This window comes from Talaromyces marneffei, chromosome 1 (genome assembly GCF_009556855.1).
Source record: "Talaromyces marneffei chromosome 1, complete sequence".
NCBI lineage: Eukaryota > Fungi > Ascomycota > Eurotiomycetes > Eurotiales > Trichocomaceae > Talaromyces > Talaromyces marneffei.
Genome location: NC_072348.1, coordinates 4591833 through 4615000, shown reverse-complemented (window position 1 = coordinate 4615000; position 23168 = coordinate 4591833). Strand labels below are relative to the sequence as shown.

Sequence of the window (23168 nt, the reverse complement as noted above, 5' to 3'; positions counted from 1 at the left end):
ATGTTTGCATTCCAGTTACTGTTCTTGAACGGAGACATCAGAAGCAACACGTGGGGAAACGTGTCCTTGTCCGTTTCCCCTTGCCATACCGTGTTGGAGAGGATTTTCGACCTGGAAATGGAGATGAAAAGATTCGATGCGAGGCGGGAACGTACGCCTGGATCCAAGAAAATTGCCCTGAAATACCAATTCCACGTCTTTATGGGTTTGGGATGGCTTCTGGGGAAACTGTATGTTCCCCCGTGGCCTATATTCTTACGCACAGCTGGCTGAATATCTAGTTCACCCATGTTGGGAACTGTTCCATCCTATTTCGTTGGATACAGTATTTCCGCCGCCGAATGCTATCTTTTCTCGGCTGTAAGACCCCTTCGGAATATGTCCGTCACCAGATCCAAAACAATTTGACTAGAGAGCTCGACGTTGGCTACCTACTGATCGAGTACATTGAGGCAAGGGAGGGGACAATGCTATCGTCTACCTGGAATCGAAGCACAATAATCTCAAGTTGCGGGCCAATTTTTTCCGTGACCAGAGTAGGATATTTTAAGCTTATCCAGGAAGCCTCTTCAGAGAATTGGGTCTTTTGCCATCGATAACAACGGAATTATACGGCTTCGAAACCGTCCTCTTTCACTTGGGATTTAAGAATTAGAGAACGAACGCATCCCGGTAGATATGCTGCGAAACTTCACTTACTCCACTGTTGATTCATATGTCGTGGATACTCTAGCTTACCATGGTAGCCGGCTCTACCATCAACCAAACGCCATAAATGATACTGGAGACTTTATTTATCAAACATCATCTCTGACAACAATGCGAGCAATCTTCTCGTCGTTTTTCCGTCGCGATCTTCGCCGAGGACCATTTGTCTTGACATTGACGGATCTACACCAAAGCAATATATTTGTTGATGAGAATTGGCATATAACATCGCTTATAGATCTTGAGGGGGCATGTTCTCTACCTATAGAGATACTTCACCCTCCCTATTGGCTCACTGGCATGGCGGTGGATAGTATCGAGCCTTGTGAACACAATAATAGCCGTTCGGAGTTCATGGATATTCTGGCCGTGGAAGAAAAGCGAGATGACCGTAAAGGCTATTCTCCTTTTAACTTCAAGCTATCAGAGATAATGAATTCGGCTTGGGACAACGAGCCTTGCTCTATCGAGCCCTACTGGACTATTCGCAATCTTCGATAAGGAGATCCAACCGAGATTCACTAAGAGCTGCCCGGATCACGATTCATTCCATGAGATTATGCCATGGTATTGGTCGCAGCAATTCGTACCTATAGCAAAGCAAAAAATTGAGGACAAAAGGTCGTACGACAACAAACTCAAAGCTAGATTCAATATTGATTGATGATGTGTACGATTGAAGACCATCGGTGTCTCGTTATTGCAGAAGGTTTATTCTAGAAACACCGAGTATAAAGACGACGAAAAACTTCGAGCGTCTCGATCAAACATGTTCACGCGGCACTCTCTCATCATTCGGCACAGAGGTCGATGCCGTCATAATCTCAAATGTTTGATGGACTTCCAGCACCTGGTATTCCTTTTCACCAGACGACCGCCCGTGATTCAAATGCTCCTCACTACCATTATTCGCACGAGTCCCTCTCTCCTCTGGTTCACTGTGAATTCTGGTCACAATAACAGCAGACTTATCTGGTCGCAAGTCACCCTGCCTCGGTTTACGATCAATAGACCCCAACGACAAACCTCGGCTAGCAGGGTTATTCCAAGTTCGATGAGGTCCGGGATTCGCACTGGAATTCATACGGGATGACAGTGAATAAGGTCCACTCTTGGAAGAGCCGCGAATTTGGCGTAGGAGAGGACGGAGAGTTGCGAGACATGCGGCTGAGATACCCAGGCCGTTCTCGACGCACGACCAGATTGCGATATCGACGGTAGCGTCTGGCAAGAATTCATTATTAATCGAAGATGCACGGGAATGGATTCAACAGCAATGACTTACAGAGGAAGTCAGGGTCCTTGAACGTTGTAACAAACGGTATACGAACGATGACAGCTAAACTGGCACTATGCGACAATCCAACACATTAGAAATCAAACCCTCTGGTACGGACCAGGTCAGGGGAGGGAACCTACACGCAAGCCATACTAAGGATACCCATAACAGCAAGCCTGGTCTCCTTTCGCATATTCAAATTCTTCACCAAAAAGACGGGTATAATACCCACGGTAAAATCGCAAACCGCCGCTAACGCGCTATAGACATAGGTCATGTTGATAATAATGTCGATACTGATGCAATCACCTTGATAGGCTGGATCCAAGGTAGTGCGAGTCCAGAAGTACGAGATGGGCTTGCATTGTAAGAGCATCAGAAACATGAAAATGAGTCCTCCGATGACTGTCAATATCATGACGGTGTATAGGAGATAGATGTGAGTTCTGAGAATTGTGATGCGCATCAGAAAGAAGCAGATGGAGATTTTGCAGAAGAGTGATGAGAAGCAGTAGGCTATTTCGCAGAGCCACCAGTACTGTGAGTATGTCAGACACATCGACAAGCCCTCATGAATGAAAGACGTCGTACCTCCATCGCAGTCATTCGTTGAGCAGCTGTCAAATCAGCAAATCTCCTACCAGTGCCGTATAGCGCACCTCCAATCATGCAGGCGCAGAACATAATGTAACACAACTGGAAATGGAATGTCAATTCCTGCTCACTTCGAATTTTAACAGTCTCCCTACCATTGACAACACCATAGCTCCATCATCCACCCCAAATGCTTTGACAATGGAAATGCGAACATAGCAACGTAGAATGACCGTCAGACAAGCGATGGTCAAAAAGACCGCAGGAACGGCCTTGACGACCAAACTCCTATCATCCGCCATCTGGGGTTGTTGTTCGTCTTGTTGAAGACAGCAACATATCACAGGGTGAGAGACTTTAATAGCGAGAGAAAAGGAGATGTGACGTTCTACAACTACAGACACTCGAGGCTTGAGCAGGTCGAAAGTTCTTCAGTGTTTCAATCAAACCCACTTCGACACATGGGACATATTTGAACCTACTTTTAAACGGCGCTTGTCCAATGACGCCTGCGGTTACGCCTCCTGACCGCTGATCTGACCTTGGAGTAGTTATCAATCTGAGGTTATGCCAGGTCTGATCAACTATTTGATCAAATAAATTAGCCGATGAATTTCGGGCTTTGCCCTAAAATTGGTAACACAACCGGATTATCACCACGGTGAGCCAGGTCCAGACTGAAGAAATAGAAACCTTAAGTCCCAAAACGACTCTTTTCCCCTAGCGTGCCCTATTTTTCGGGTCACTTTGGCATTTTATGACACAAGTTCATGCACTCTGCATTTCATGCTCAAGTCGTGCATGAGGCTTTTCGCCCTTAATGATCCTGCTGTGGAGTGGCCATTATTAGGAACTTCTCACGTGTCGAGCTTTTATGTACGCATTGTCCATGCTTTGAAGCTAAAGAGTAAATAACTTAGTCGTCGTTGAACGTGTGAACAATGCACATGTGGAGCCCGAGGTCCGGACCAAGACTGGAAGACTGACTAATCTTAGCGAAACGAAGTTCGACACGAAATACGTAGCGAATCACTGAATATCGTTTGTAAAAATGACCAATCCCTTTAACAATACGTAATAGCAATATACTAGGAGTAGGCCATTTGAACTACTCGGGATTTATCGAGCCATGTAGATGGTTACTAAGTTGGGAATACACTCACTTAGGCAGAACCGAATTCATTAACAGGGGATTCCAGCATTAGAGGTCAAGCGTGAGTACAGTGTATTTACGTGGAGACATGACCTCCCTAAAGGACTGTATTGAAGGTTGTACTGAAGCAGTAACAAAAATAAGAAAACCTCGGTAGAGGCAACGCCATGGAATCAGTTTCGTATCCTTCCTTATAAGGAACAAAAACGAGAACCTCCCGAGATAAGCAAAAAAACATACAACAGTTGGGATTCGCTGGTGGTCACCCACCCAACTACTAACCAACCGGCGTGTGGCTTAAGTACGGCTGAGCGGACGGGAAGCCCTGTTTTCCACACCCTATGGTCGTATGTGCTGGACAACTGCCATCAATGGCTTATAACGACACTGTGTGGATTCATGTTGCGAAGCGAAAACGTTCCAATATGTCGGATTCTTAATCCCTGGTCATACTACGTATACCAACGATTGTAAGACAGGTGCACAGACGCCGAGCTCGCGTTAAGGCTGTACGAAGTAGTGTTGATTGATTGATTGATACTGTACGGCCTGAGGCAGACGCCGGCTGGTCGGTCCCCTACGTTAGTGGCTCCTTCCATCCCGGCACTTATCTGAATCATCCTACAACCATCTTCTTTACTCTGTAGTATACATCACTTTCGTCTGTTCATACAATGGATTCCAATGGATTTCCCTATAATTGATAAATGTGAGGAACACCTTTTATCGTTCGGCACACTATTCTTCATGCAACATGCGAACTCGCCAGGGCTGCCGGACCTGCAAACGTGCGTATTCTGGCCTGTAAAATAATATGTAACCTCCAAGGAGCCTCTGTTTGTTGACAACGTACCCAGGGCGCAAGATTGGCTGTGATAAGGAATTTCCAGCGTGTCGAAATTGTCTTCGTACCGGTAGGCGGTGCTTGGGATATGGCATCCAACTCCGATGGGAGGATGAGTACGACGGAAGGCGCAAAGATAGCCATCTCAAAGCTCCAACAGACGCTGTCTATCTCCTGCCCAAACACAAGGAGAACTATGGACTACAATTCCTCAATGTCACATTCAAGGATTTGAAGCATTCGGAACGATCAATCGCATGGTCGCAGCTAATTTCTCAAAGAGACTACACCTATCCTTCACCTCGTTGTCTCTCATCCTGGCCTGATATTGCTCACGATGGCTCGGATCTTCTAGAATACTGTAAGTAATCTTCAGTACATTTACATGATGTCTGATATGCTAATACAAGATGCCCATGTGCCTAGACGAGAGGAGGATATCGAGCATGATATGTACGATTGACAGCAACAATGGCTTCCGCTTAGACTTACTACCACGTGCACTTTCGCACACATGCGAAGCATCTATAGCATTACGAAATGCTATCTTTGCCGTTTCATGCTTTCATAGACTCGGCGTGCAAAAAGCATTGCCATTCAAGACAAAAGCCCTTCGCTACCTCTCCTATTCTCTAGCAGGGGAAGAAGCACTAAGACATCCTGGAGTCGTAGAAACCCAACTCGCCGCATCCCTGATGCTTTGTGTCTATAGTGTATGCGATCCCCTCCCCAAGTTTGCTTCAATATATCTCCCCATTCGGCCTCTGATTAATTGCAGATATTCGATGAGACCGAAGGAAACTGGCACCTTCACCTGAACGGAGCCAAGAACATTCTACGGCGGCTTGATACTTCTAAATCCGGCGGCCGCACATCTAGTTTCCTTTATACCTGGTTTCTCTATCATGAAGTGCTTGGTGGCTGTAGCCAACACCGTAGCCGACTCTCCGACGGGTCACCTTCAATGTCGGGTTTTCTTTCTCCAACATTTGACAAAACAGAGGTAGGCCGTTTCTTAAACGACAAAGTTTCATTATAACAACTGGTTCTAACATCGAGCAAGATCATCGGGTCACTAGGCTTCTCTTTGGAGCTACTTGACGCGATTCACAGAATAAACTTCTTACGGGATAATTTACCCAGTCGAACGTACACAACGGAGTTTGATGATCTCGAATCACAGTTATTACGATTGAATCAATACGCAAATATAGACAAAGCGAGTCAAATCCAGGGCCAAGCGGCCAGAATTTTGTCCACAGCTGAGTTTTATCGCATAGCGACATTGATTTACCTTTTACAAGTCATCCCTGGCTCTGAAAACGCAACTCGCAGATCTTCGTACGTCGATCTTGGATTTCGGGTCTTGATATCCCTGCCGATTTGTACTAGCCCCTGGCCGCTGTTTGTGTTGGCTTGCGAGGCACAGTCGGACAAGCATAGAATTGAAATTCTACACAGCTTGGATCAGATGGATCAGAATCGGAAAATCGGTAATGTTTTTGTCATCAGAAACATCATTGAAACGCTATGGAACCAGCAAGATCTTCAGGCTGATGTGGACAATAACTCACAATTCAAATGGTGGCAGATGGCGGCACTCAATAGCAACACGCCTTGGTTTATTTGATCTATGAAGTGTACAAGGAACTCTATTCTGGTGACAGCATTTTCAACATTGAGATTTGGTTAGAAGGCAACAAATTAGCCCTTGGCTTCATTTCTTCATTGTTGTTACATGTTTGTCTACAGTAGGATTGACCAACAAGCTCAAGAGATCCGGTCGAGCATAATGGCCTACGACATCGATAAATGCCTTTGGTTTATCAATGTCTCGCAGATCGATATCAGCAGTCAATATCGCCTCTGCCCCGGCGTCTACAGGCTCACAGAGCGGTTTGCCGTCTGGTCCGAAAATCATCGAAAAACCACCACCAGGCGTTTTAGTCACTGGGTTGCCCGTCAGGTTATTCCTTTCAACGTTCGCCTCCGTCAAAATCTGCGACGCAACCAAGACAAAAGCCTGACCCTCAATGGCGAAAAATTGGCTTGCGCGATATGACGCCTCTCCCGTCTCGTGATACAGCCAGGCGATCTTTTTGGGGTCCGGCATCTCGAATTCGGCGGGCCAGCTAGCTATATGGATCTGTACTCCTTGGGAGTATTCATAGTATCGCAATAGCGGTTGCAGATGCTCCCAGCAGTTGAGTCCACCAACCTTCCCAAACGGAGAATCAATAACGCAAGTAAGTGATTCTGCTTGGCCCTCGCCCCAGATTGTTCGCTCGATGTGCGTCGGCTTGATCTTTCGTCGGTGATGTACGATCTCGCCAGAAGGATCAATAAAGGATTGTGCCATGTATAGGCTCGCTCCGTCGCGTTCACTATATCCTAATACGACCACCATACCGGCTTCCTTGACCGCGGCCTGGATACGTTTCATTTGAGGTGAATCTTTCCTCATAGAGTTGTTCATGTAGTCGTGAATTATATGGGAATTGTTGATTACCGCCGATGTCCACATGCTCCTAGCCGGCGACCGCATCCGTTGTCAGTCCAGGCCATGGAACTGATTAAGCACCATTACTTACCATGGATACCCCGGGATCCAAACCTCTGGAAAACCAAGCACATTGACTCCATCGGCGGCTGCTTTCTCGATTAAAGAAATCGTCTTGTCCACACTGCCCTCCAGGTCCAGCCACACCGGCTCGGATTGAACCGCACCAACCCGAACGATTTTAGACATGATTTTTACAGATGGATTGGTTTTAGTTGTGATTAAACGATGCGACGCTCTAGGAGTATTTTCATTATAGCAGTTTCAGTTCGTTCACAGTCTATTTATTTATATCCGGACGATCCTGTGGACAGGGCCAGATAACCTCCAATCTGCCGCTTGAACCTTCCATATTCGTTCAAGGCTAACATATATATGCGACTGGCGAATCGGTAAGATTCAATAAGTCGCCCTTTTCTGCAAGTCGCAATCTATCAAGCCATCTTGATGTTATCAGTCGTGGATGCCCCACAGAAGATCGCAAACTCCTTCCGCGCCCCAGACTAGCCCTGACACTATCGCCACATACAGATAACATATGACAATCGACCCATATCATTGCATATGTACTACCGTCCTGCGCAATATTCAGAGGGAAATACTTTGCTATCATTTTACACCATTGACGGAATCATATTAGCAGATTTGAAATGCAACTTGTCACTACACAACCCTGGTAAGTTACCATCTAGTATCAATCCAGTCTGCCCAAGTATCGCCCCAAAGTTGTGTTTTTGTAACAGCTGCTGTGGCTCTTGTTTCCTCTACACGGTATGAGGTGCTACTTCCATCGCCTGTATTGTCATATTCCTCGAAGATTCTTTTTGTTCGGTATTCGTTAGTTAGCGTCCGTCACTGGTAGATAGCTACGCAAATAGCAAGCTGAGGAGTACTCACGGAGTGGCTCCCGTATATAGTGTTGTCCATCCAGCAGCGTTGATGATGTTGGTTAGATTAGAGGTTTGGAAGATCACACGAGCATATTGTCTCCACGGTCGTCCTAAGTATACCTTCTCGCTAATACTATAGCCGGAAGCTGCCGTTATCTGTGCCAACGTGATTAATAGAGGGACACATGCGAACAGCTTACCGTGCTAGAATCAATCACATACCAAGTAGTATCCGTCGTACTACTCCTTGAATTGGCCGTAATTGCACCACCTCCATTACTAGCAATTGTACATTCACCAAACCACGCCGCAGCCGCTCCAAAGATAAAGTCGATGGCACCCTCGATATAGCAGTTTGAATAATACTGCTTCCCAGCTTTGGCATATAGCGTGTCCTGATAACCCTAAAATCCACATGCATAATATCCTTGTTGATCGCCATTGGCAGTCAATGCAACGGCTTGCGCTCCTTGGCCATACGTGTTGGAGAAATTGATGTTGTAGGCCTTGAAATTGGAGCTTACGACGTTTACTGGGACGAGTCATCTAGATTACCGGCTTCAGCGGAGCTTTCGTTTCGGGTGATTGTGACTGTGTTGTATTTTTGTTCGCCATAACTAACTTAGCCGACTGTCAGTGATCAGCTAATGGATAGGTATGGCTTGGATTATACATACTTTGTCGTGTAGCCGTACAAAGTCAACGCCCCTCCATAATCAATACGAAGTGCTTCTGTATACGTGCTGTTGTAGATGAAAATACAAGCATCGGCTGTACTTGAGCCGAGAGCGGTTACAGCTGCTGAAAGCGTGCTATAGTCGCCGGGTTCTATACCTGATCCGCGTACGACGAAACATCCAGACGGCGGACTTGTGCGAGCTGTCCGTTTCTCGAGTTGGGAGGTTGATAATGAGCTAGCTCCCTGGGTTTGGAGTAACCAGGTACAAGCATATGTGATCAACGATAAGTATTTCATGATGGTATCTAGTCAGCTACACTGGTCGAATTACTCTTCACGTTTCGAAGATGGAGTTACAAAGGGAATGTTTCAATGTTGTAGTCAGATATTTATGGCATTTCTTCAAGGGCCCATTTTCTCCGCATTCAGCATTTTTGAATGCAATTAACAGACATTTACGGGCATCCATGTTTATATTTTCCACAAATGAATACCTCTCCATTAGATCGATTTATGTTTAAAGCTAATATACCCGTATATTGTTGCGTAGAACTGCGTGTTTCAAAGGCATCGAGAATTGAGGGCAAATAAGAACCCCATCTCTTTCATAATAAGGATCCTAAAGGAGCCGGTATATTTACACCGCCACCTTGTATGTGTCTAAGAGAAATATAAAATAGAAGAATATGAGTACGAAACCGATGTTGCACTAAAAAGAGACGACGAGTTTGACACGAATCCTAAACCTGCCGTATTGTAAGTGGCGTTTAGCCTGAATACGTCAACTTTTCCTTTAGAATAATTTGTTTCTGTAGATACCTCCGCCAATGAACTCTGGTTTGTTTAGTCTTGAATCGTCAGAATAGCGTTTTATATAATCAGCGTTTCTCTTTATATAGGTATAGAATGTTAGGTTACCTGCCCAGGTGCCCAGGTATTCGATAAATATCCATTGATGAATGAATTCCTTCGGTCTGCGGGTGGTTTTCGCTCAATTTTCATACTTTTATATGGACGTGCCCGATTCCTAGGCATGTAATTCTACAACCAAAGTCCAATACGTTTAACTTAGTTGAGATAGTCCTTATGACGGACTTCAACTGATGAACCAGATATCTAGCATCTCGGAGTTCAGGCTATCAAAATTTGGCGTCTGGGGTTGCTCTTACTTCTACCCATGAGAACTAAAGTATCTAGGAACAAATATTGGGATACTTCCAATGGATACTCTCTATCTGGCAACCTCCCAAAGTACCTAGGCAATTCGAATTTTCACAATTGACTTGGTGATTTTTGTTTGAATGGCACGCCCAGCCACAAAAATGGCCTTCATTGTTTTGTCAGGATCCTGCCCCCTTTTCCTCCATAAAGGAAATTCCGAAATAAATACGTGCATCTGCCTGCCTATAATGTTATCATCTTAAAATGGAAGATCGCTTCTAACTGGTCCAAGATCGTTTGCCATTTTGGGAATAGCGCGAAAATTAGCCCTAACTCCGCGGGATTTAGGTACTCTCGATCGTCCTCAGTTAAACAACGAGTTTAAGGCAGGGGCTGCTCATGGTTCAAACCAGACGATATCTAGGTGGATCAATGGGGTTTCGGAATTGAAATTCTGAATATGTCTGCCTACAGTTTATATTGCCGATGGAAAAATGACTGGACCATAATTGTTTGCCGCTTTGGGTCTAGTCTTGGATATATGATGAAATACCCCTAAGAATTCCTGGTAATGGAGGTCTATAAATCAAACGTTCTGCTTTGTGAAATCTGTTCTTCTGTGATTATATCCTGTCATTTTCATCTCGAGTAAATCCTTGCTAAGTCCCCTAAGCCAGATACCAAATCTCAAATCCCCCTACAATACGCGCCCCAGAATGCCTTCACAACAGAAGAAAGGCCAAGGCAAGGCCACCGGCCCTAATCCAGTTCCTTCCAAAGACATGCCCCCTTTACCAGAAAACTTTGGCCCGGTGTTCTTCAAGAACCAATTTCGAACCAAAATCGGTCTCCCAACGAAAGAGAAATACCCTACCATCGGGGAGAAAGGTTCATGTGCCATCATCACAGGTTCCAACGTTGGCCTCGGGTTTGAGACAGCTAAACAACTTCTATCTCTTGGTCTATCCCACCTGGTGATGGCTGTACGATCAATTGAAAAGGGGAACACGGCTGCAAAGCAACTCCGTGCAGCAGCAGGGGCTAATGGAAATCCCTCCGCCAAGGTAGATGTCTGGCAGATTGATATGGAGTCCTACGAGTCCATTCAGGCATTCGTCCACGAGTGTCAAAGGTCCTTGCCTCGTATTGACTTTGTCATCTTGAACGCCGGCGTCAGTGCAATGACATTTTCGACTGTTCCTTCAACCGGTCACGAGAAGACTATACAGGTGAACCACATTAGCACAGCATTGCTTGCCATTCTCCTACTTCCTGTGCTCAAAAGCAAATCCATGGAAAGAAATACGCCGGCACAACTTACCATTGTCAATTCGGTCACAGCTCATTTATGCAAGATACCCAACAAGGACAAACGCCCGTTTTTGCCCTCTTTCGACAACACAGCAATTACGCCCTGGGATGCGGAAGAGAGATACGGAGTATCAAAATTACTCAGTCAGTTGTTCATCGTCAGACTGGCGGAGCATGTCAACCCCGATCATGTCATCGTCAACATGGTTGATCCGGGACTTACAAAGGGCACCAGTCTATCTCGTGATGCCAAGGGTGCTACTGGTGTTGCTGCAAAGATGTTTTTCTCTATTGCCGGAAGGCCCGTAGATAGAGGAGCGGCGACATATGTTGATGCTGTTGCGGGACATGGCAAAGCCTCCCATGGTTGTTTTTTGATGAATTGCCAGGTTTCCCCGTAAGTCATCTGCAAATATCCCCCAAAATTCTCTCTGGTTCGGACAGCTAACGAATTTAGGCTCTCTCGCTGGTTCTATACTGATGGCGATGTTTTGAATGACTTGATTTGGACGGAGACTCTCAAAGAGTTACGCTTCGCGAATGTCGAACAGATCATCACTTCGATGCATGGCGATGTCTAATTACATCTGTTTTATTACCCTGTACCTTAACTACTTTGTCTCGCTTGATTTAGGTTGTCAATTAATTTTTAGAAATAATTATAGTCCAGGTCGTATGAAATTTTCGCATGGACAATTATGTCAAAGCATTCCTGGTTAAAGTTTGAAAATAATTTACAGATCTCATATTGAATCAAGAATCACTAAACGGCATTTCATAAGTCATTAACAATTCCCACCAAGGAGCTTCAATGGCCCAGAGTCAAAAATGAGAGGGAGAGAGGAAAGAAGGAACATGAATTAGCCGCGATCTGAGAGCATGAAGCTTTCAGTAAGTGAACTCTCAGTAACAATGGAGTCGAAGATTCTTTTGCCAAGATGATCATGCAGCAGATCAATCCACATAATCGAATGCAAAATATCCCTTGTTTGATCCCAACTATCCAGACTGCACGAATTGATGATAGACTCCAACTGTGGTTTAAGCCACAGGTCGACTTGCTCCTCGTAAATTGAGACGGCTCCAATCATCAAAAGCCACAGCTGGAAATGAATGGGCAACATATTTGAGAAGTGAGAGGCAGTCAAACAATCTCTGTAGGTAGTCGAAAAATAATTATATGACATCCTCGTGTCTCTCCACTGGAGAAAGATACTTATTGAATATGTCAGTAATCCGAGGCGTATACATTCGTCGAGAGAACCGTATATGTAGCTCATGTGCATAAGACGATACATGACAGAGGCCATTGTGTCTAATAAGAGTTCTTTCGGTAGTTTTCTTTTGGTCTTGCTAGAAAGATTGATACGTGTGCTGAATTGCTTCACGATACTCCAGGCTTTGACTAAATCATCATCAACTTCAACTAGGAAGTTTTCTAGGCTGCCTTGTGTGTCACATATGTTGGCTCCCAAGAAACAGTGTAATAATTCTTCCTCTGGATACGGCGGGAATGGTTCTACCGAAGGGTCGGTGAAAAAGAATGTCGTTGAACCATGGTTGAGAGCTAGGCCTATATCGCATCTAAAAGAAATCAATCACGTTGGCCAAACGAGAATGATCAAAGAGACATAACATGCATACCTGAAGAGCTCAAGAAGGAGTTTTCCACTATGCCAAAATGCACATATGCCACCTCTGAAGTCTATGATGGTACGCAGGGCAGAAAGATGATATTCCGCGGCCTTGTCTTCCCCGGTCAGGTAGGCGTAGACGGCCAGACCGAGGACTGTAGACAGCGTAATATCCGAAAATTTTGTTTCATCACTCTCGAGTAACAGTCTCTCCCGCAAAAGACGAATTGCCTTAGTAAAGTGTAAGGACGATTGCATGCACCTAGGTGCATAACTTCGGCAGCGTCGGAGCGAGTCATGGTAGGTTAGTGTGGTGAATATCATCGTATGGAGGAAAATAGGGTCGAAGGCCATGAGTTCAATCCATTGTCGCCCTTCTTGTTTGTCGAACAAAATACATGATTCCAGGGGAAATAATGTTCGTTTTGCCACAGCTGAGACTAGATTTTATAGAAGATGCGTTGAGCTCTCCGAGTTGCACAGAGATTTTCGCAAATAGGGAGAAGCAGTACTTACATCGCAGAACAAGCGATGCTGTAGATGGCTCTACTACGTCGGCAAATTGTACAAGAGACAAATCCGTTCCAATCTTTTGAGGGATGGAAGGAGGATAAGCTGAAGATAAAGTATGTAATGTATCCGAGAATGTGGGGATATCTTCGTCAGGACGTGGAGCTATCGCGAGAGGGATAAATTCTGGTAGAGGTCTTTTACGCTTTGCCTTGTTGTGTCGTTGTTTCCCGGAGCCTTTGCCAGTATTTTTGCCTAACATGACATGCTTACGAATAAATTTTCGTGTATCTTGGTCGGTCTTGTGCAAGCCGGTTGATACAATGAATGGCATCGTGCCTAAGACGAGTTAGAAACGATCCAATGGAGATAGAGGCAATTCTATGGCATAACGAACCTGTCTCTTTTGAGACTGGCCTGTCACCTGGCATCTTGGACTGAGATCCTGGGAAAGTAAGCGTAACGGCAACTAGGCATCCACCGGTGTTCAGAATGCGCCAAAATCAATGTAATGGAATCAATCCTTGTTCTCGTGCATATATCATAGTAGAAGAGGATGAAGGGAAGAGTTGTTTGCGATGACTATCGGTATTGTTCCTGGACAGAAAATGAATGGTCGGTGGAGGGAGATGCGGGAGAACGACATACAACCAAAAGGACCCTAGCCTAAAAGAGGACTACCGTTATGCAGCTTGCACAAGATTGTTTTCCTAACATGGACTAGCGTGTATTGCGTAGGATATAGACTCTATTAAGGAGAAGGCAATGGGGCAATGAAGTTTCGGTTGCCTTTTGCGAAGACAGCGACAAATCAAAGGATGCGAAGCCAGCACAAGAAGGCAGTCCTGATAAGATTGGTGTGAGTACTGCCCAGCCTGGAGGTGAGGGAGAAAAGAATGAGAGAAGGCGGAGGCAGAAGACGTGTGTTACAATCTGTCATTTCGAAATTATTCCAGAATGTCTTTGGAACCATGAAATTGATACACTGATTGCTGCTCTGCAAATTCTTTCTTATCTTAAACTCTCAGATGGCTTGTATTCAAGTGCCTTGCAACATACGTGGACAAGCGAAGACAGTAATGGTGAATTGTCTAGATACATTCTGTACCATTACTATGAGACAGTCATATACTATGACACAATGTATCATACCTACTTCATCTTCGATATATGGCGAGTTGCGGTCTCAATTCATTCACTACTTGACAAACCCGTTTGCATGAAAATATGAGACTGATCACGAAAGGACCCCGTGCGCTCGATCAGATATTGCTGCACGTTTCGATGAAACCCTCTGCACAAAATTTGTAAGTAGCGACCCTATGGCATGGGATTCCGGAGGTGTTCTAGTCTTCTAGCCCTAATTGAATTCTGCCCAAAACGGCAACCCGCCATACATTCCCGAAACGGTAGAGGATTTTAGCACAAATTCATCATACATCCACGACATGATAATTCATCCGATTTTTTTATTATTATAGTTAAAATAGTTTTTACTTATTAAAGGTAACTTTCAAAAAGCTTCTTAGTACTACTAATGGTGGACTAATACTATTATTACTATTAACTTAGGGCTTTCCAAGGAAACCTTCCGCATCCGGGAGGCTGTCATGACTTCGGTTCAATGCAACTATACACAGGTCATTACTCGTGCTTCTTCAAAATCTAACAATTCATGCCGATTGCGTATACTATATGTATCGCAAAGGTACATTCGGCTCTAAACATAATCTCATCATGATACAGGCTAGCCACAGATAATCAATCGCCATTGTTAATCAATTGACCATTGATATCTATATGTAGAAATCTAAACTCTGCTTCGTTGAGCTCCAAGTTGTCCATAAGTATGTAAAAAGCCGAGTCCAGGTTAGAAATCGGATGCCCTGAAAATAAACAAGATCAATGACTACGAAAGTCATCCGCTTCCGGGCATAGTAACTTGATCCAGGTGCGAACCAAGTTTTGATTCTGTATATCTCATATAGAAGTCTCAAGGAAAGCTTCGGATCATGACGGATAGATTAGAGTTGAACCAGAGTTAAGCTTTGTAGCCGCGAGATGAGTGACCTCGCTCTGACACAAACGATTCGTAGGAGGTCATATATAGGAAGTCTTGTCGAGCCAATTTCAACTAGAGAGTCTGTATCTTGATTAACGAGTGTTTGAAAAGTCGTTTCGGTTCAACATGCAAACTATTCAGTGTTTCGCTCTTGCGCTTCTCTTTTCCCTTCAAGTCCTAGCTCAGGACGCTGGAGTGACTGTATGGGCAGTCTTCGGCTTCAATGTTCACGGTGACAGCACCCCTGCTGTCTCGTCAGAGCCTCAAACCTTGACCCCATTGGGCGCAAGAAATCTGTACAATGTTGGATCTAATTTCCGTGATCGATATATCATCGGTGGCTCTATTAGGGCACAGAATACTTGGGTACGGGACCTCAATCAGCACAAACTGAATCTTGAACAAGTGAGAGTATACTCCACTTCCGAACAATTCAATGAAGCCTCCGCTCTTGCATTCATGCAAGGATTTTATCCACCAACGGGCAACAAGGATCAAAGCTACACCTACTTGGACGATACTTACATTCTATCAAATGGCACTATAGTCGGCTCTCCCTTGAACGATTATCAGTACCCACGAATCTATGCGAGTAGCTTGGCGGACCCTGGCTCGATCTTGGTTGCAGGTCAAGCAGACTGCGATAAGCACCAGGAGCAGGAACAAGAATACCAAGCGAGCTCCGAGTTTCAACGCATCGAGTCAGATAATTCCCGATTCTACTCCGACATGTATGATCTCGCCCTCGAGGGCGTGATGACCGAAGCTTCCGTCGGCTATGCCCGAGCCAGGGATGTTTTCGAGTACCTGGAATATAACTACATGCACAACGAAAGTCTGATGACAGCATTATCATCTCATGACTTGCAGAGAGCTAGGATACTGGCGAACCAATACACGTATGCCACCAACGGAAACGTGACTGTTTCAGGTAGTGACGATAGCGACCGAGTTCGTGCTATTGCCGGACGCACTCTATCTCGCCTTATGCTCCAGTCCCTCTCTATGAACATAGAGACTCAGGGATCTGCGTCAAAGATGACCTTGGTATTTGGAGGGGTTGAACCGCTCGTCGCTTTCGCTGGCCTCAGCCAGCTTGCATCGACAATGAACAGCCAGTTTTATGGGATGCCGATGCTTGGCTCTTCGATGATACTAGAACTTTTCAGCATGAGTCCAACATCCTCGGATGTATACCCAAAGCCATCAGATTTATACGTCCGACTTCTATTCCGCAATGGTTCTTCTGTCCATGAGGGCTTCACTCAGTATCCCCTTTTTGGCTATAGCCCAAGTCAGATCGATCTCCCTTTTAACGAGTTTGCTGCCTCACTTGGCGAATTTATGCTTCCCTCGACGAAATCATGGTGTGACGCGTGCAATAGTTCACCGATGTTCTGCCTTGGGGCCGCAAACTTTGCTAAGAAGCACAGCAAGACCCACCTGAGTCTGGCCGGTGCTGGGGTTATAGGTGCAGCTGTAACTCTTGCGGTAGTATTAGCAGCTATAGGCATTGCGTGGCTTTGTGGTATGGGACTGTATCGACGACGCACGTCACCAGGTCTCGGTGGGTTCAAGGGGGATAAAAAGATGGCTAGTGATCAGGATGTCAGCTTCTCACATCCATCAAATGGGACGTTTCAGAGGATTACGCCTGGCGGGGGCGCAAAAGTCACGAGTCATGAGCGTACCGGGAGTTGGGAGATGACAAACGAAGATCAGTTAGGTGACCATTTGTCTCAATTAGATGACGAGAGAGACGACGATATCAGCGGCATTGTTGAACCAGTCAAATGCCATCAGATTGTGTGATAGTCAGGTAGCAGCCAAAGGCTATCTTTATGCCATGGCGTATGAAATATGAAATTTTCAAATATTTGAATTGACTGTAAGTGCCTTCGAAATAAAAAATAATAAAAAAAAAAGAAGCACGTGAGAGCCAGACGTCAATATCTAGCAAGTGCAGGGCACATGTATCGTGACTCCTTCCTTAGGACAACAAAAGGCTCGTTCCTGCCTGCTTGGGCAACGAACACACCGAATCATTCCCCTAGATGCCCTTTGTTGTTTCTCTCGGTGTGCAAAGACACTATTCATCTTTCATTCTCAACTCCTCTCACACCATTCATAGATCTTTTTGAGTGTCCCAGCTGCTGAAAACAATCCAACTTTCTTGTTCTCTTTATCATTTTGCCGTGAAGCGGTCGATCATTCGTCAATCACAATGTCAAAGTATAGCATTACCGAATTGATGGCACTACAAGGCACTGCCTCTATTGATATTGGCCAATTTACTATATATGCACTTGAAAGTGAGTTTCCCAGGACCAGATAGCGGGCATTCAAGCTGACAGATCTAGACAACTTGCTACGCCGCCAAAATACCGGATCGGCCACTGAGCGTGAACCAACATTGTCTGGATCGAGACGTGCCGATCGTTCTACGGCAACTTCTGATGATTCATTCCAGAAGTTAGTTTCCCGCCCCCAGAGCGAGATTCATGACAAAGATTCAAACAACAGTTCTGGCTTTGTCAACTTTCTGAAACGGCACACTTCACCGAAACATCAGCGAGTCACGCCAGGCGGCAAAGTTGTCCATATTGACACTAAGGCCCCGGCTCCAGCATTCAAGCCACCAACCCTGAAGAAAAGCGACGATTGTCCTCCAAAAACTGGGAAGAATATGACGAAGCCGGTCATATCGCAGAAAATCAATGCAGAAAAAAAGGCTACCCAAAATAGCGGCGAATCTTCAAACTCGAATAGTGTCAGGTTTGACACTTCAGGAGAACATGAGAAGCCCACTAGGGCTGCAGCAGGTGGTGTTCGTATAGGAACTGGCAGTGAGGAAAACAATCCTCAAGTTGGCGGCTTCTATCCTACATGGCAATCGTTGCAACAACTGCAAGTTCCATTATTGGCATCCGATATCTACCGACAGCAACCACTGCCACTGACCCCAGGATTTGGGTCTGTATTCCAGATCATGCAGCCAGGTCAGGATGCTCTATCGATGGCAGGATACTTCAATTATCCATCATTGCTGCTTCCAGATCCTGGGGCATGGTATCAAGCTGCTCCTCAGTCATACATTAACCTGGGCTCGATTATTCAGAATTTATCGCAGCCACAGACTGCACCTCTGTTGGCAACCCTTTTGCCAACAGTAGGGAATCCGGGTGCGATACTTCCTACCTTCAGCCTACCCGATCCTCATGGGACTGTACCAACTACATACGCGGTGTTGGGTCCCAACAATTTGACGAGCCAATTGACCCCACAGGTTACGCCGTATGCAGGAACACTTCCAACGTACGTGGTTGATCAGGGCACGCAAAGATCACTCCAGGATGCAATGAAGGAATACCAGAGTTTGTCGACGCAGCTGGCGAACCTTGATCGATACATGGCCATTCATGTGTTTGAGATGGATGCAGAGACAAAACAGAGTCTAGTTGAGCAGAGGCGCAACCTTGTCAAGGACCTGGACATGGCGAGGAGGTACAAGGAGCATCTCGAATCTACTCTCAAGATTCCCTCCACCATTGCTGAAACAACAGGAGCGCCCCTATTTTAGCAAAACCCATACTTTAACAGGAGGCAATATCCATAATTATTCTACTCGATCGCATAGCGCATAGCTCCATATCCCGGCCGAAATCCAGGTAACTTGGAGGCCCCTTATAACAATATTGTTGTACTCACAGAGATAGAAAGCTCTAGAAAGCGCGTTACAAAGAAATTCGATACTTTGTATAGACAAACACTCAATGGAAGACCAATATACAAATTATGATGATGAAGTTGTAATTTATGTAGGTATTCTCACAGGATTTTTTGTTATTTGTCATGGCAAGGACTACTCGTAGTAACAACCTACTACCGTACAGAGTAGATGGTGGCAAGGGTTCCATCCCGGGCCGGCTATTGGAGGTTTCACGCAATCACCTCGTGTCTTCGCACTACGATGGATAGAACCGTAGCTGTGGTTTGACCTTCGCAACAAAAAAGAAACACCTGGTTTGATTCGGTAACGAGTCCGACCGCAACCCGTTCCATGCCTGCTTCTCGTTGAGAGCCTTGGAGGTGGAGTCGCAACGGTCAAGCCTGTGGTCAGTGGACATGCTCCATTACGAGTATAAATTAAGAATTAAGAATTAAGAATTATTTTAGCCGCGCTTTGCACTTTTTGGAAATTTTTGAATTTCGTTTCATCATCTAAGAGTGGAACTCCGGTTGCTTTCACACCGGTACTCCGGAGTCTGTAGTTACTCTGTAAATACTCGGTTTATGCACATTGTAGTCAGTGGCTGAACAAAGTGTGGCAAGCAGGAACCGCTCCGAACAGAGGGAAGAAGGCCTAGACGCAGACACAGCCACCGGCTGTTCAGTATTCCGTATTACCGGTCCTTCTGTTACTCCCGCCTCACTAAAGTGGTGCCAAGGGAGTACCTTTTACCATACGTTACAGGGAGTTGTATCCACCGGGTTGGTTAACTTAGCGCTTGGAGGCGATAAGTGGAATGCTGCCTTCGACGGCTTCATGTCTACAGTAGGATGGCCAGAATTTATAAGATTTTTCTCTTTCTGAGGGATTCTCGACAAGCTGATTGCTGATCGGATCGTTCTTGATGATTCCAATTTTATATCTTCATCTACGTAGTTACATATTTTACTATGTATATCGATCTGAGGCGTCCTCGATATTGTTACTGAGACAGTCCCCAGGAGACCCACCCTTACTTGCGTCTGGCCGTCTGCACTTACCACAGGACTCCACTGCCGCTCGGAGGCCCCGTTCATTCCTCCCTCTCTCCCAGTTGCCGTTCGAGTTGTCTGTCCACTCTCTCGTCCTCCCCTCATTCACAGCACTTTACTTCAACGCCCTTTCCATCTTCTCTTCTTCAATATTTTCTTGTTGCCATACTCCACGACATCCCTGTCTTTCGCTTCCATGCTCACTTGCATTCACCTGTAACCTGCCGCGCTCTGGGTGACGCTGGGACTCGGGTCGGTTGCATCAATTCCTCGCCTCATCCCCGGGCTTGTCGCCGTGATCTTATTTACTTGACTTATATCAGCGTCCGCGGCTTATCAAGCAATTTCCAAACCTATTCTATATCTTCGCCCAGTTTCCAGCTTCGAAGAAACAAATATTGAATAAGCTGGGAGTCACTCTTCCGAATAATCCCCCGTATCCTCCACAATGACGCAGCTGTTCACTTCTTCACAACCCTCTCCTGTGCCGTCGGAGAAACGCAACTTCCATGGCCTTTCCCTCTCCTCCAAGAAACATAACAACAACAATGTCAACAGCAGCAACAATAATACGGAGTCCTCGATGAATCACTTCCCTTCCAAGATCAAGAACTTTTTCCGCATCAACTCGTCGAGTAGTAATGTTGGGACGAACGGCAACAGTTCGGACCGAGAAATAAACAGCTCCAACACTAGTCTGCCAAAGAATGATTCAAGATCAAATACGAAACAATCCCGGTTTTTGCCTGCTATCGGCCGCAATCGCTCGACTACCGTCGCAAGTGAGGGCAACCCTTTAGACGACAGTCTCTCGCCGACTGCTCACGCCAACCCCTACTTCGCTCATCAGGGCCATCCTGCCCTTCGGCATCGCAATGACAGTTCTCTTCCGTCCACACCCCCTGATGTACCCGAATTACAAGTGCAGGGAATTCCTGCGGTCGATCAAGCGACCACTGCCGGCAAGGAAGAATTAGCACGCAAGCTTCGCCGAGTGGCCTCTGCGCCAAACGCCCAGGGGCTATTTGCCGATGACAAGTCCGGTGAGCGACCAAAGACAGCAGAGTTGGGTAAAGAACCATTGGTAGCGCAGGGAGGAAACCAAGCTCAAGTCGGACTTCCGGATGCATCGGATGAGGTACTCGCTATCCCAAGCATTGGGCCAGATGGAAAGGTGCCTCTGCCCGGTCAGATCAGAGTAGCGTCATCTGGCGCTTTCCGAAGGACATACAGCTCGAATTCGATCAAGGTGCGCAATGTGGAGGTTGGTCCAGGCAGTTTTGACAAAATCAAATTGATTGGTAAAGGAGATGTTGGCAAGGTCTATTTGGTCAGAGAGAAGAAATCTAACCGGCTTTACGCTATGAAAGGTGGGTTAATTGTGACATGTGCAAAAGAGGAAGATACTGACTTTATGAACAGTATTGAGCAAGAAGGAAATGATCAAACGTAACAAGATTAAACGAGCGCTTGCCGAACAAGAGATCTTGGCTACGAGCAACCACCCTTTCATTGTGACGCTATATCATTCTTTTCAATCAGAGGATTTTTTGTATTTGTGTATGGAGTACTGCAGTGGTGGAGAGTTTTTCAGAGCTTTGCAGACTCGTCCCGGAAAATGCATTCCTGAGGATGACGCCCGATTCTATGCAGCGGAGGTGACGGCAGCCCTGGAATATCTCCATTTGATGGGTTTCATATATCGTGATCTCAAACCCGAGAGTGAGTTGATCTTATGAAGGCGAATACGAATCGATTTTTGGTGACTGACAGACGAAACAGATATCCTTCTGCATCAATCCGGTCATATCATGTTGTCTGATTTCGACTTGTCAAAACAATCAGGGCCAGGAGGAGCGCCAACGATGATACTGGGACGCAACGGTAATGGGCCAGCGTCTTTCCCCACAATCGACACAAAATCATGCATCGCCGATTTCCGAACGAATTCGTTCGTTGGAACAGAAGAATACATCGCGCCAGAAGTGATTCAAGGATGCGGTCATACCAGTGCCGTCGACTGGTGGACTCTGGGAATTTTGATATACGAAATGTTATATGGTACCACACCGTTCAAAGGCAAGAACCGTACTGCTACATTTTCCAACATCCTTCGAAACGAAGTACCGTTCCCTGAACATGGCGGAGCACAACAGATTTCCAGGTACGTCTCCTCCGAAGAAAGGTTATTTGTGTTATGTGACTAACAACTTCATCAGTTTGTGCAAATCTCTTATACGAAAGCTACTCATCAAAGATGAAACAAAACGCCTTGGAGCAAGAGCGGGTGCCTCTGATGTGAAAACGCATCCTTTTTTCCGAAGCACATCTTGGGCCTTGATCCGACATATGAAACCGCCCATGATCCCTCATCAAGGACGCGGCATCGACACAGTCAATTTCCGCAACGTCAAAGAAAGTGCCAGTGTGGATATTGGAGGGTCATCAAATAAAATGCCAGGCGTTCCATTAGATTCGGGTCTGGCTACTCCTGGTGGCGAGATTGCTGATCCTTTCGAGGAATTCAACAGTGTCACCCTTCACCATGAAGGTGATGAATAAACAAGGCGACCCAGATTCTACGCTTGAATTCTTCGCTTGTTCCTTGTATCATGACGTCAAATGTGTTAACAGAAAAGTTTCTTGATGATTGCAACTATAACGACTACAATATCGGATCCGTGCGTTTGTTTGAAGCTTATAAGGAGCATATGGTGTTTATGGAGTTTGGTTTCTATAGCGGCCTTGTTGTCATCGATCAAATGGCCCAGTGAATCTTTCGTTTTGTTGCATTGCATCTGCTTGACAATGTTTCCAATAAGAATCTGTTCTGTTTATGGATCTGTCTATTGACTTTTGTCCTTTGCATGTATTGGCGGTATATTCACACGCGCGCACAAGAGCATTACAGGCGTGAGAAAGATACATTATTTTTGACTATCATTTTGAGTAATATGAAGTTGACGCCGAGTCTCTAGAGATATGTATATATTTACAATCGACTGTCTGATGGAAGCAGTAT

The 23168-nt window shown here is 45.6% G+C and overlaps 10 protein-coding genes across 10 annotated transcripts; 6 read left to right on the top strand and 4 right to left on the bottom strand.

Annotated features, from left to right (window-relative positions):
- Positions 1–408, top strand: EYB26_001706 (uncharacterized protein; the record flags this gene model as incomplete). Its single annotated transcript, XM_054261014.1, has 2 exons — positions 1–230; positions 282–408. 2 exons carry the CDS (start codon positions 1–3, stop codon positions 406–408), a joined length of 357 nt encoding a protein of 118 aa, XP_054116989.1.
- A 1063-nt stretch (positions 409–1471) lies between these two features.
- On the bottom strand, positions 1472–2883 carry EYB26_001705 (uncharacterized protein; the record flags this gene model as incomplete). Its single annotated transcript, XM_054261013.1, has 5 exons — positions 1472–1932; positions 1994–2058; positions 2128–2525; positions 2579–2683; positions 2737–2883. The coding sequence occupies 5 exons, from the start codon at positions 2881–2883 to the stop codon at positions 1472–1474; spliced, it is 1176 nt and encodes a 391-aa protein (XP_054116988.1).
- A 1605-nt stretch (positions 2884–4488) lies between these two features.
- Positions 4489–6208, top strand: EYB26_001704 (uncharacterized protein; the record flags this gene model as incomplete). Its single annotated transcript, XM_054261012.1, has 5 exons — positions 4489–4522; positions 4592–4939; positions 5005–5291; positions 5357–5581; positions 5642–6208. 5 exons carry the CDS (start codon positions 4489–4491, stop codon positions 6206–6208), a joined length of 1461 nt encoding a protein of 486 aa, XP_054116987.1.
- Positions 6209–6295: 87 nt separating this feature from the next.
- EYB26_001703 (uncharacterized protein) lies at positions 6296–7327 on the bottom strand (the record flags this gene model as incomplete). Its single annotated transcript, XM_054261011.1, has 2 exons — positions 6296–7106; positions 7170–7327. The coding sequence occupies 2 exons, from the start codon at positions 7325–7327 to the stop codon at positions 6296–6298; spliced, it is 969 nt and encodes a 322-aa protein (XP_054116986.1).
- A 1230-nt stretch (positions 7328–8557) lies between these two features.
- Positions 8558–9004, bottom strand: EYB26_001702 (uncharacterized protein; the record flags this gene model as incomplete). The annotated part of the gene is made up of 2 exons (XM_054261010.1): positions 8558–8645; positions 8706–9004. The coding sequence occupies 2 exons, from the start codon at positions 9002–9004 to the stop codon at positions 8558–8560; spliced, it is 387 nt and encodes a 128-aa protein (XP_054116985.1).
- Positions 9005–10584: 1580 nt separating this feature from the next.
- Positions 10585–11760, top strand: EYB26_001701 (uncharacterized protein; the record flags this gene model as incomplete). The annotated part of the gene is made up of 2 exons (XM_054261009.1): positions 10585–11576; positions 11637–11760. 2 exons carry the CDS (start codon positions 10585–10587, stop codon positions 11758–11760), a joined length of 1116 nt encoding a protein of 371 aa, XP_054116984.1.
- A 279-nt stretch (positions 11761–12039) lies between these two features.
- Positions 12040–13754, bottom strand: EYB26_001700 (uncharacterized protein; the record flags this gene model as incomplete). Its single annotated transcript, XM_054261008.1, has 4 exons — positions 12040–12763; positions 12824–13253; positions 13330–13662; positions 13721–13754. 4 exons carry the CDS (start codon positions 13752–13754, stop codon positions 12040–12042), a joined length of 1521 nt encoding a protein of 506 aa, XP_054116983.1.
- A 1757-nt stretch (positions 13755–15511) lies between these two features.
- EYB26_001699 (uncharacterized protein) lies at positions 15512–17197 on the top strand (the record flags this gene model as incomplete). Its single annotated transcript, XM_054261007.1, has 1 exon — positions 15512–17197. One exon carries the CDS (start codon positions 15512–15514, stop codon positions 17195–17197), a length of 1686 nt encoding a protein of 561 aa, XP_054116982.1.
- A 412-nt stretch (positions 17198–17609) lies between these two features.
- Positions 17610–18965, top strand: EYB26_001698 (uncharacterized protein; the record flags this gene model as incomplete). The annotated part of the gene is made up of 2 exons (XM_054261006.1): positions 17610–17697; positions 17746–18965. The coding sequence occupies 2 exons, from the start codon at positions 17610–17612 to the stop codon at positions 18963–18965; spliced, it is 1308 nt and encodes a 435-aa protein (XP_054116981.1).
- Positions 18966–20594: 1629 nt separating this feature from the next.
- On the top strand, positions 20595–22708 carry EYB26_001697 (uncharacterized protein; the record flags this gene model as incomplete). The annotated part of the gene is made up of 4 exons (XM_054261005.1): positions 20595–21516; positions 21569–21868; positions 21929–22310; positions 22366–22708. 4 exons carry the CDS (start codon positions 20595–20597, stop codon positions 22706–22708), a joined length of 1947 nt encoding a protein of 648 aa, XP_054116980.1.
- Between the last annotated feature and the right edge of the window lie 460 nt (positions 22709–23168).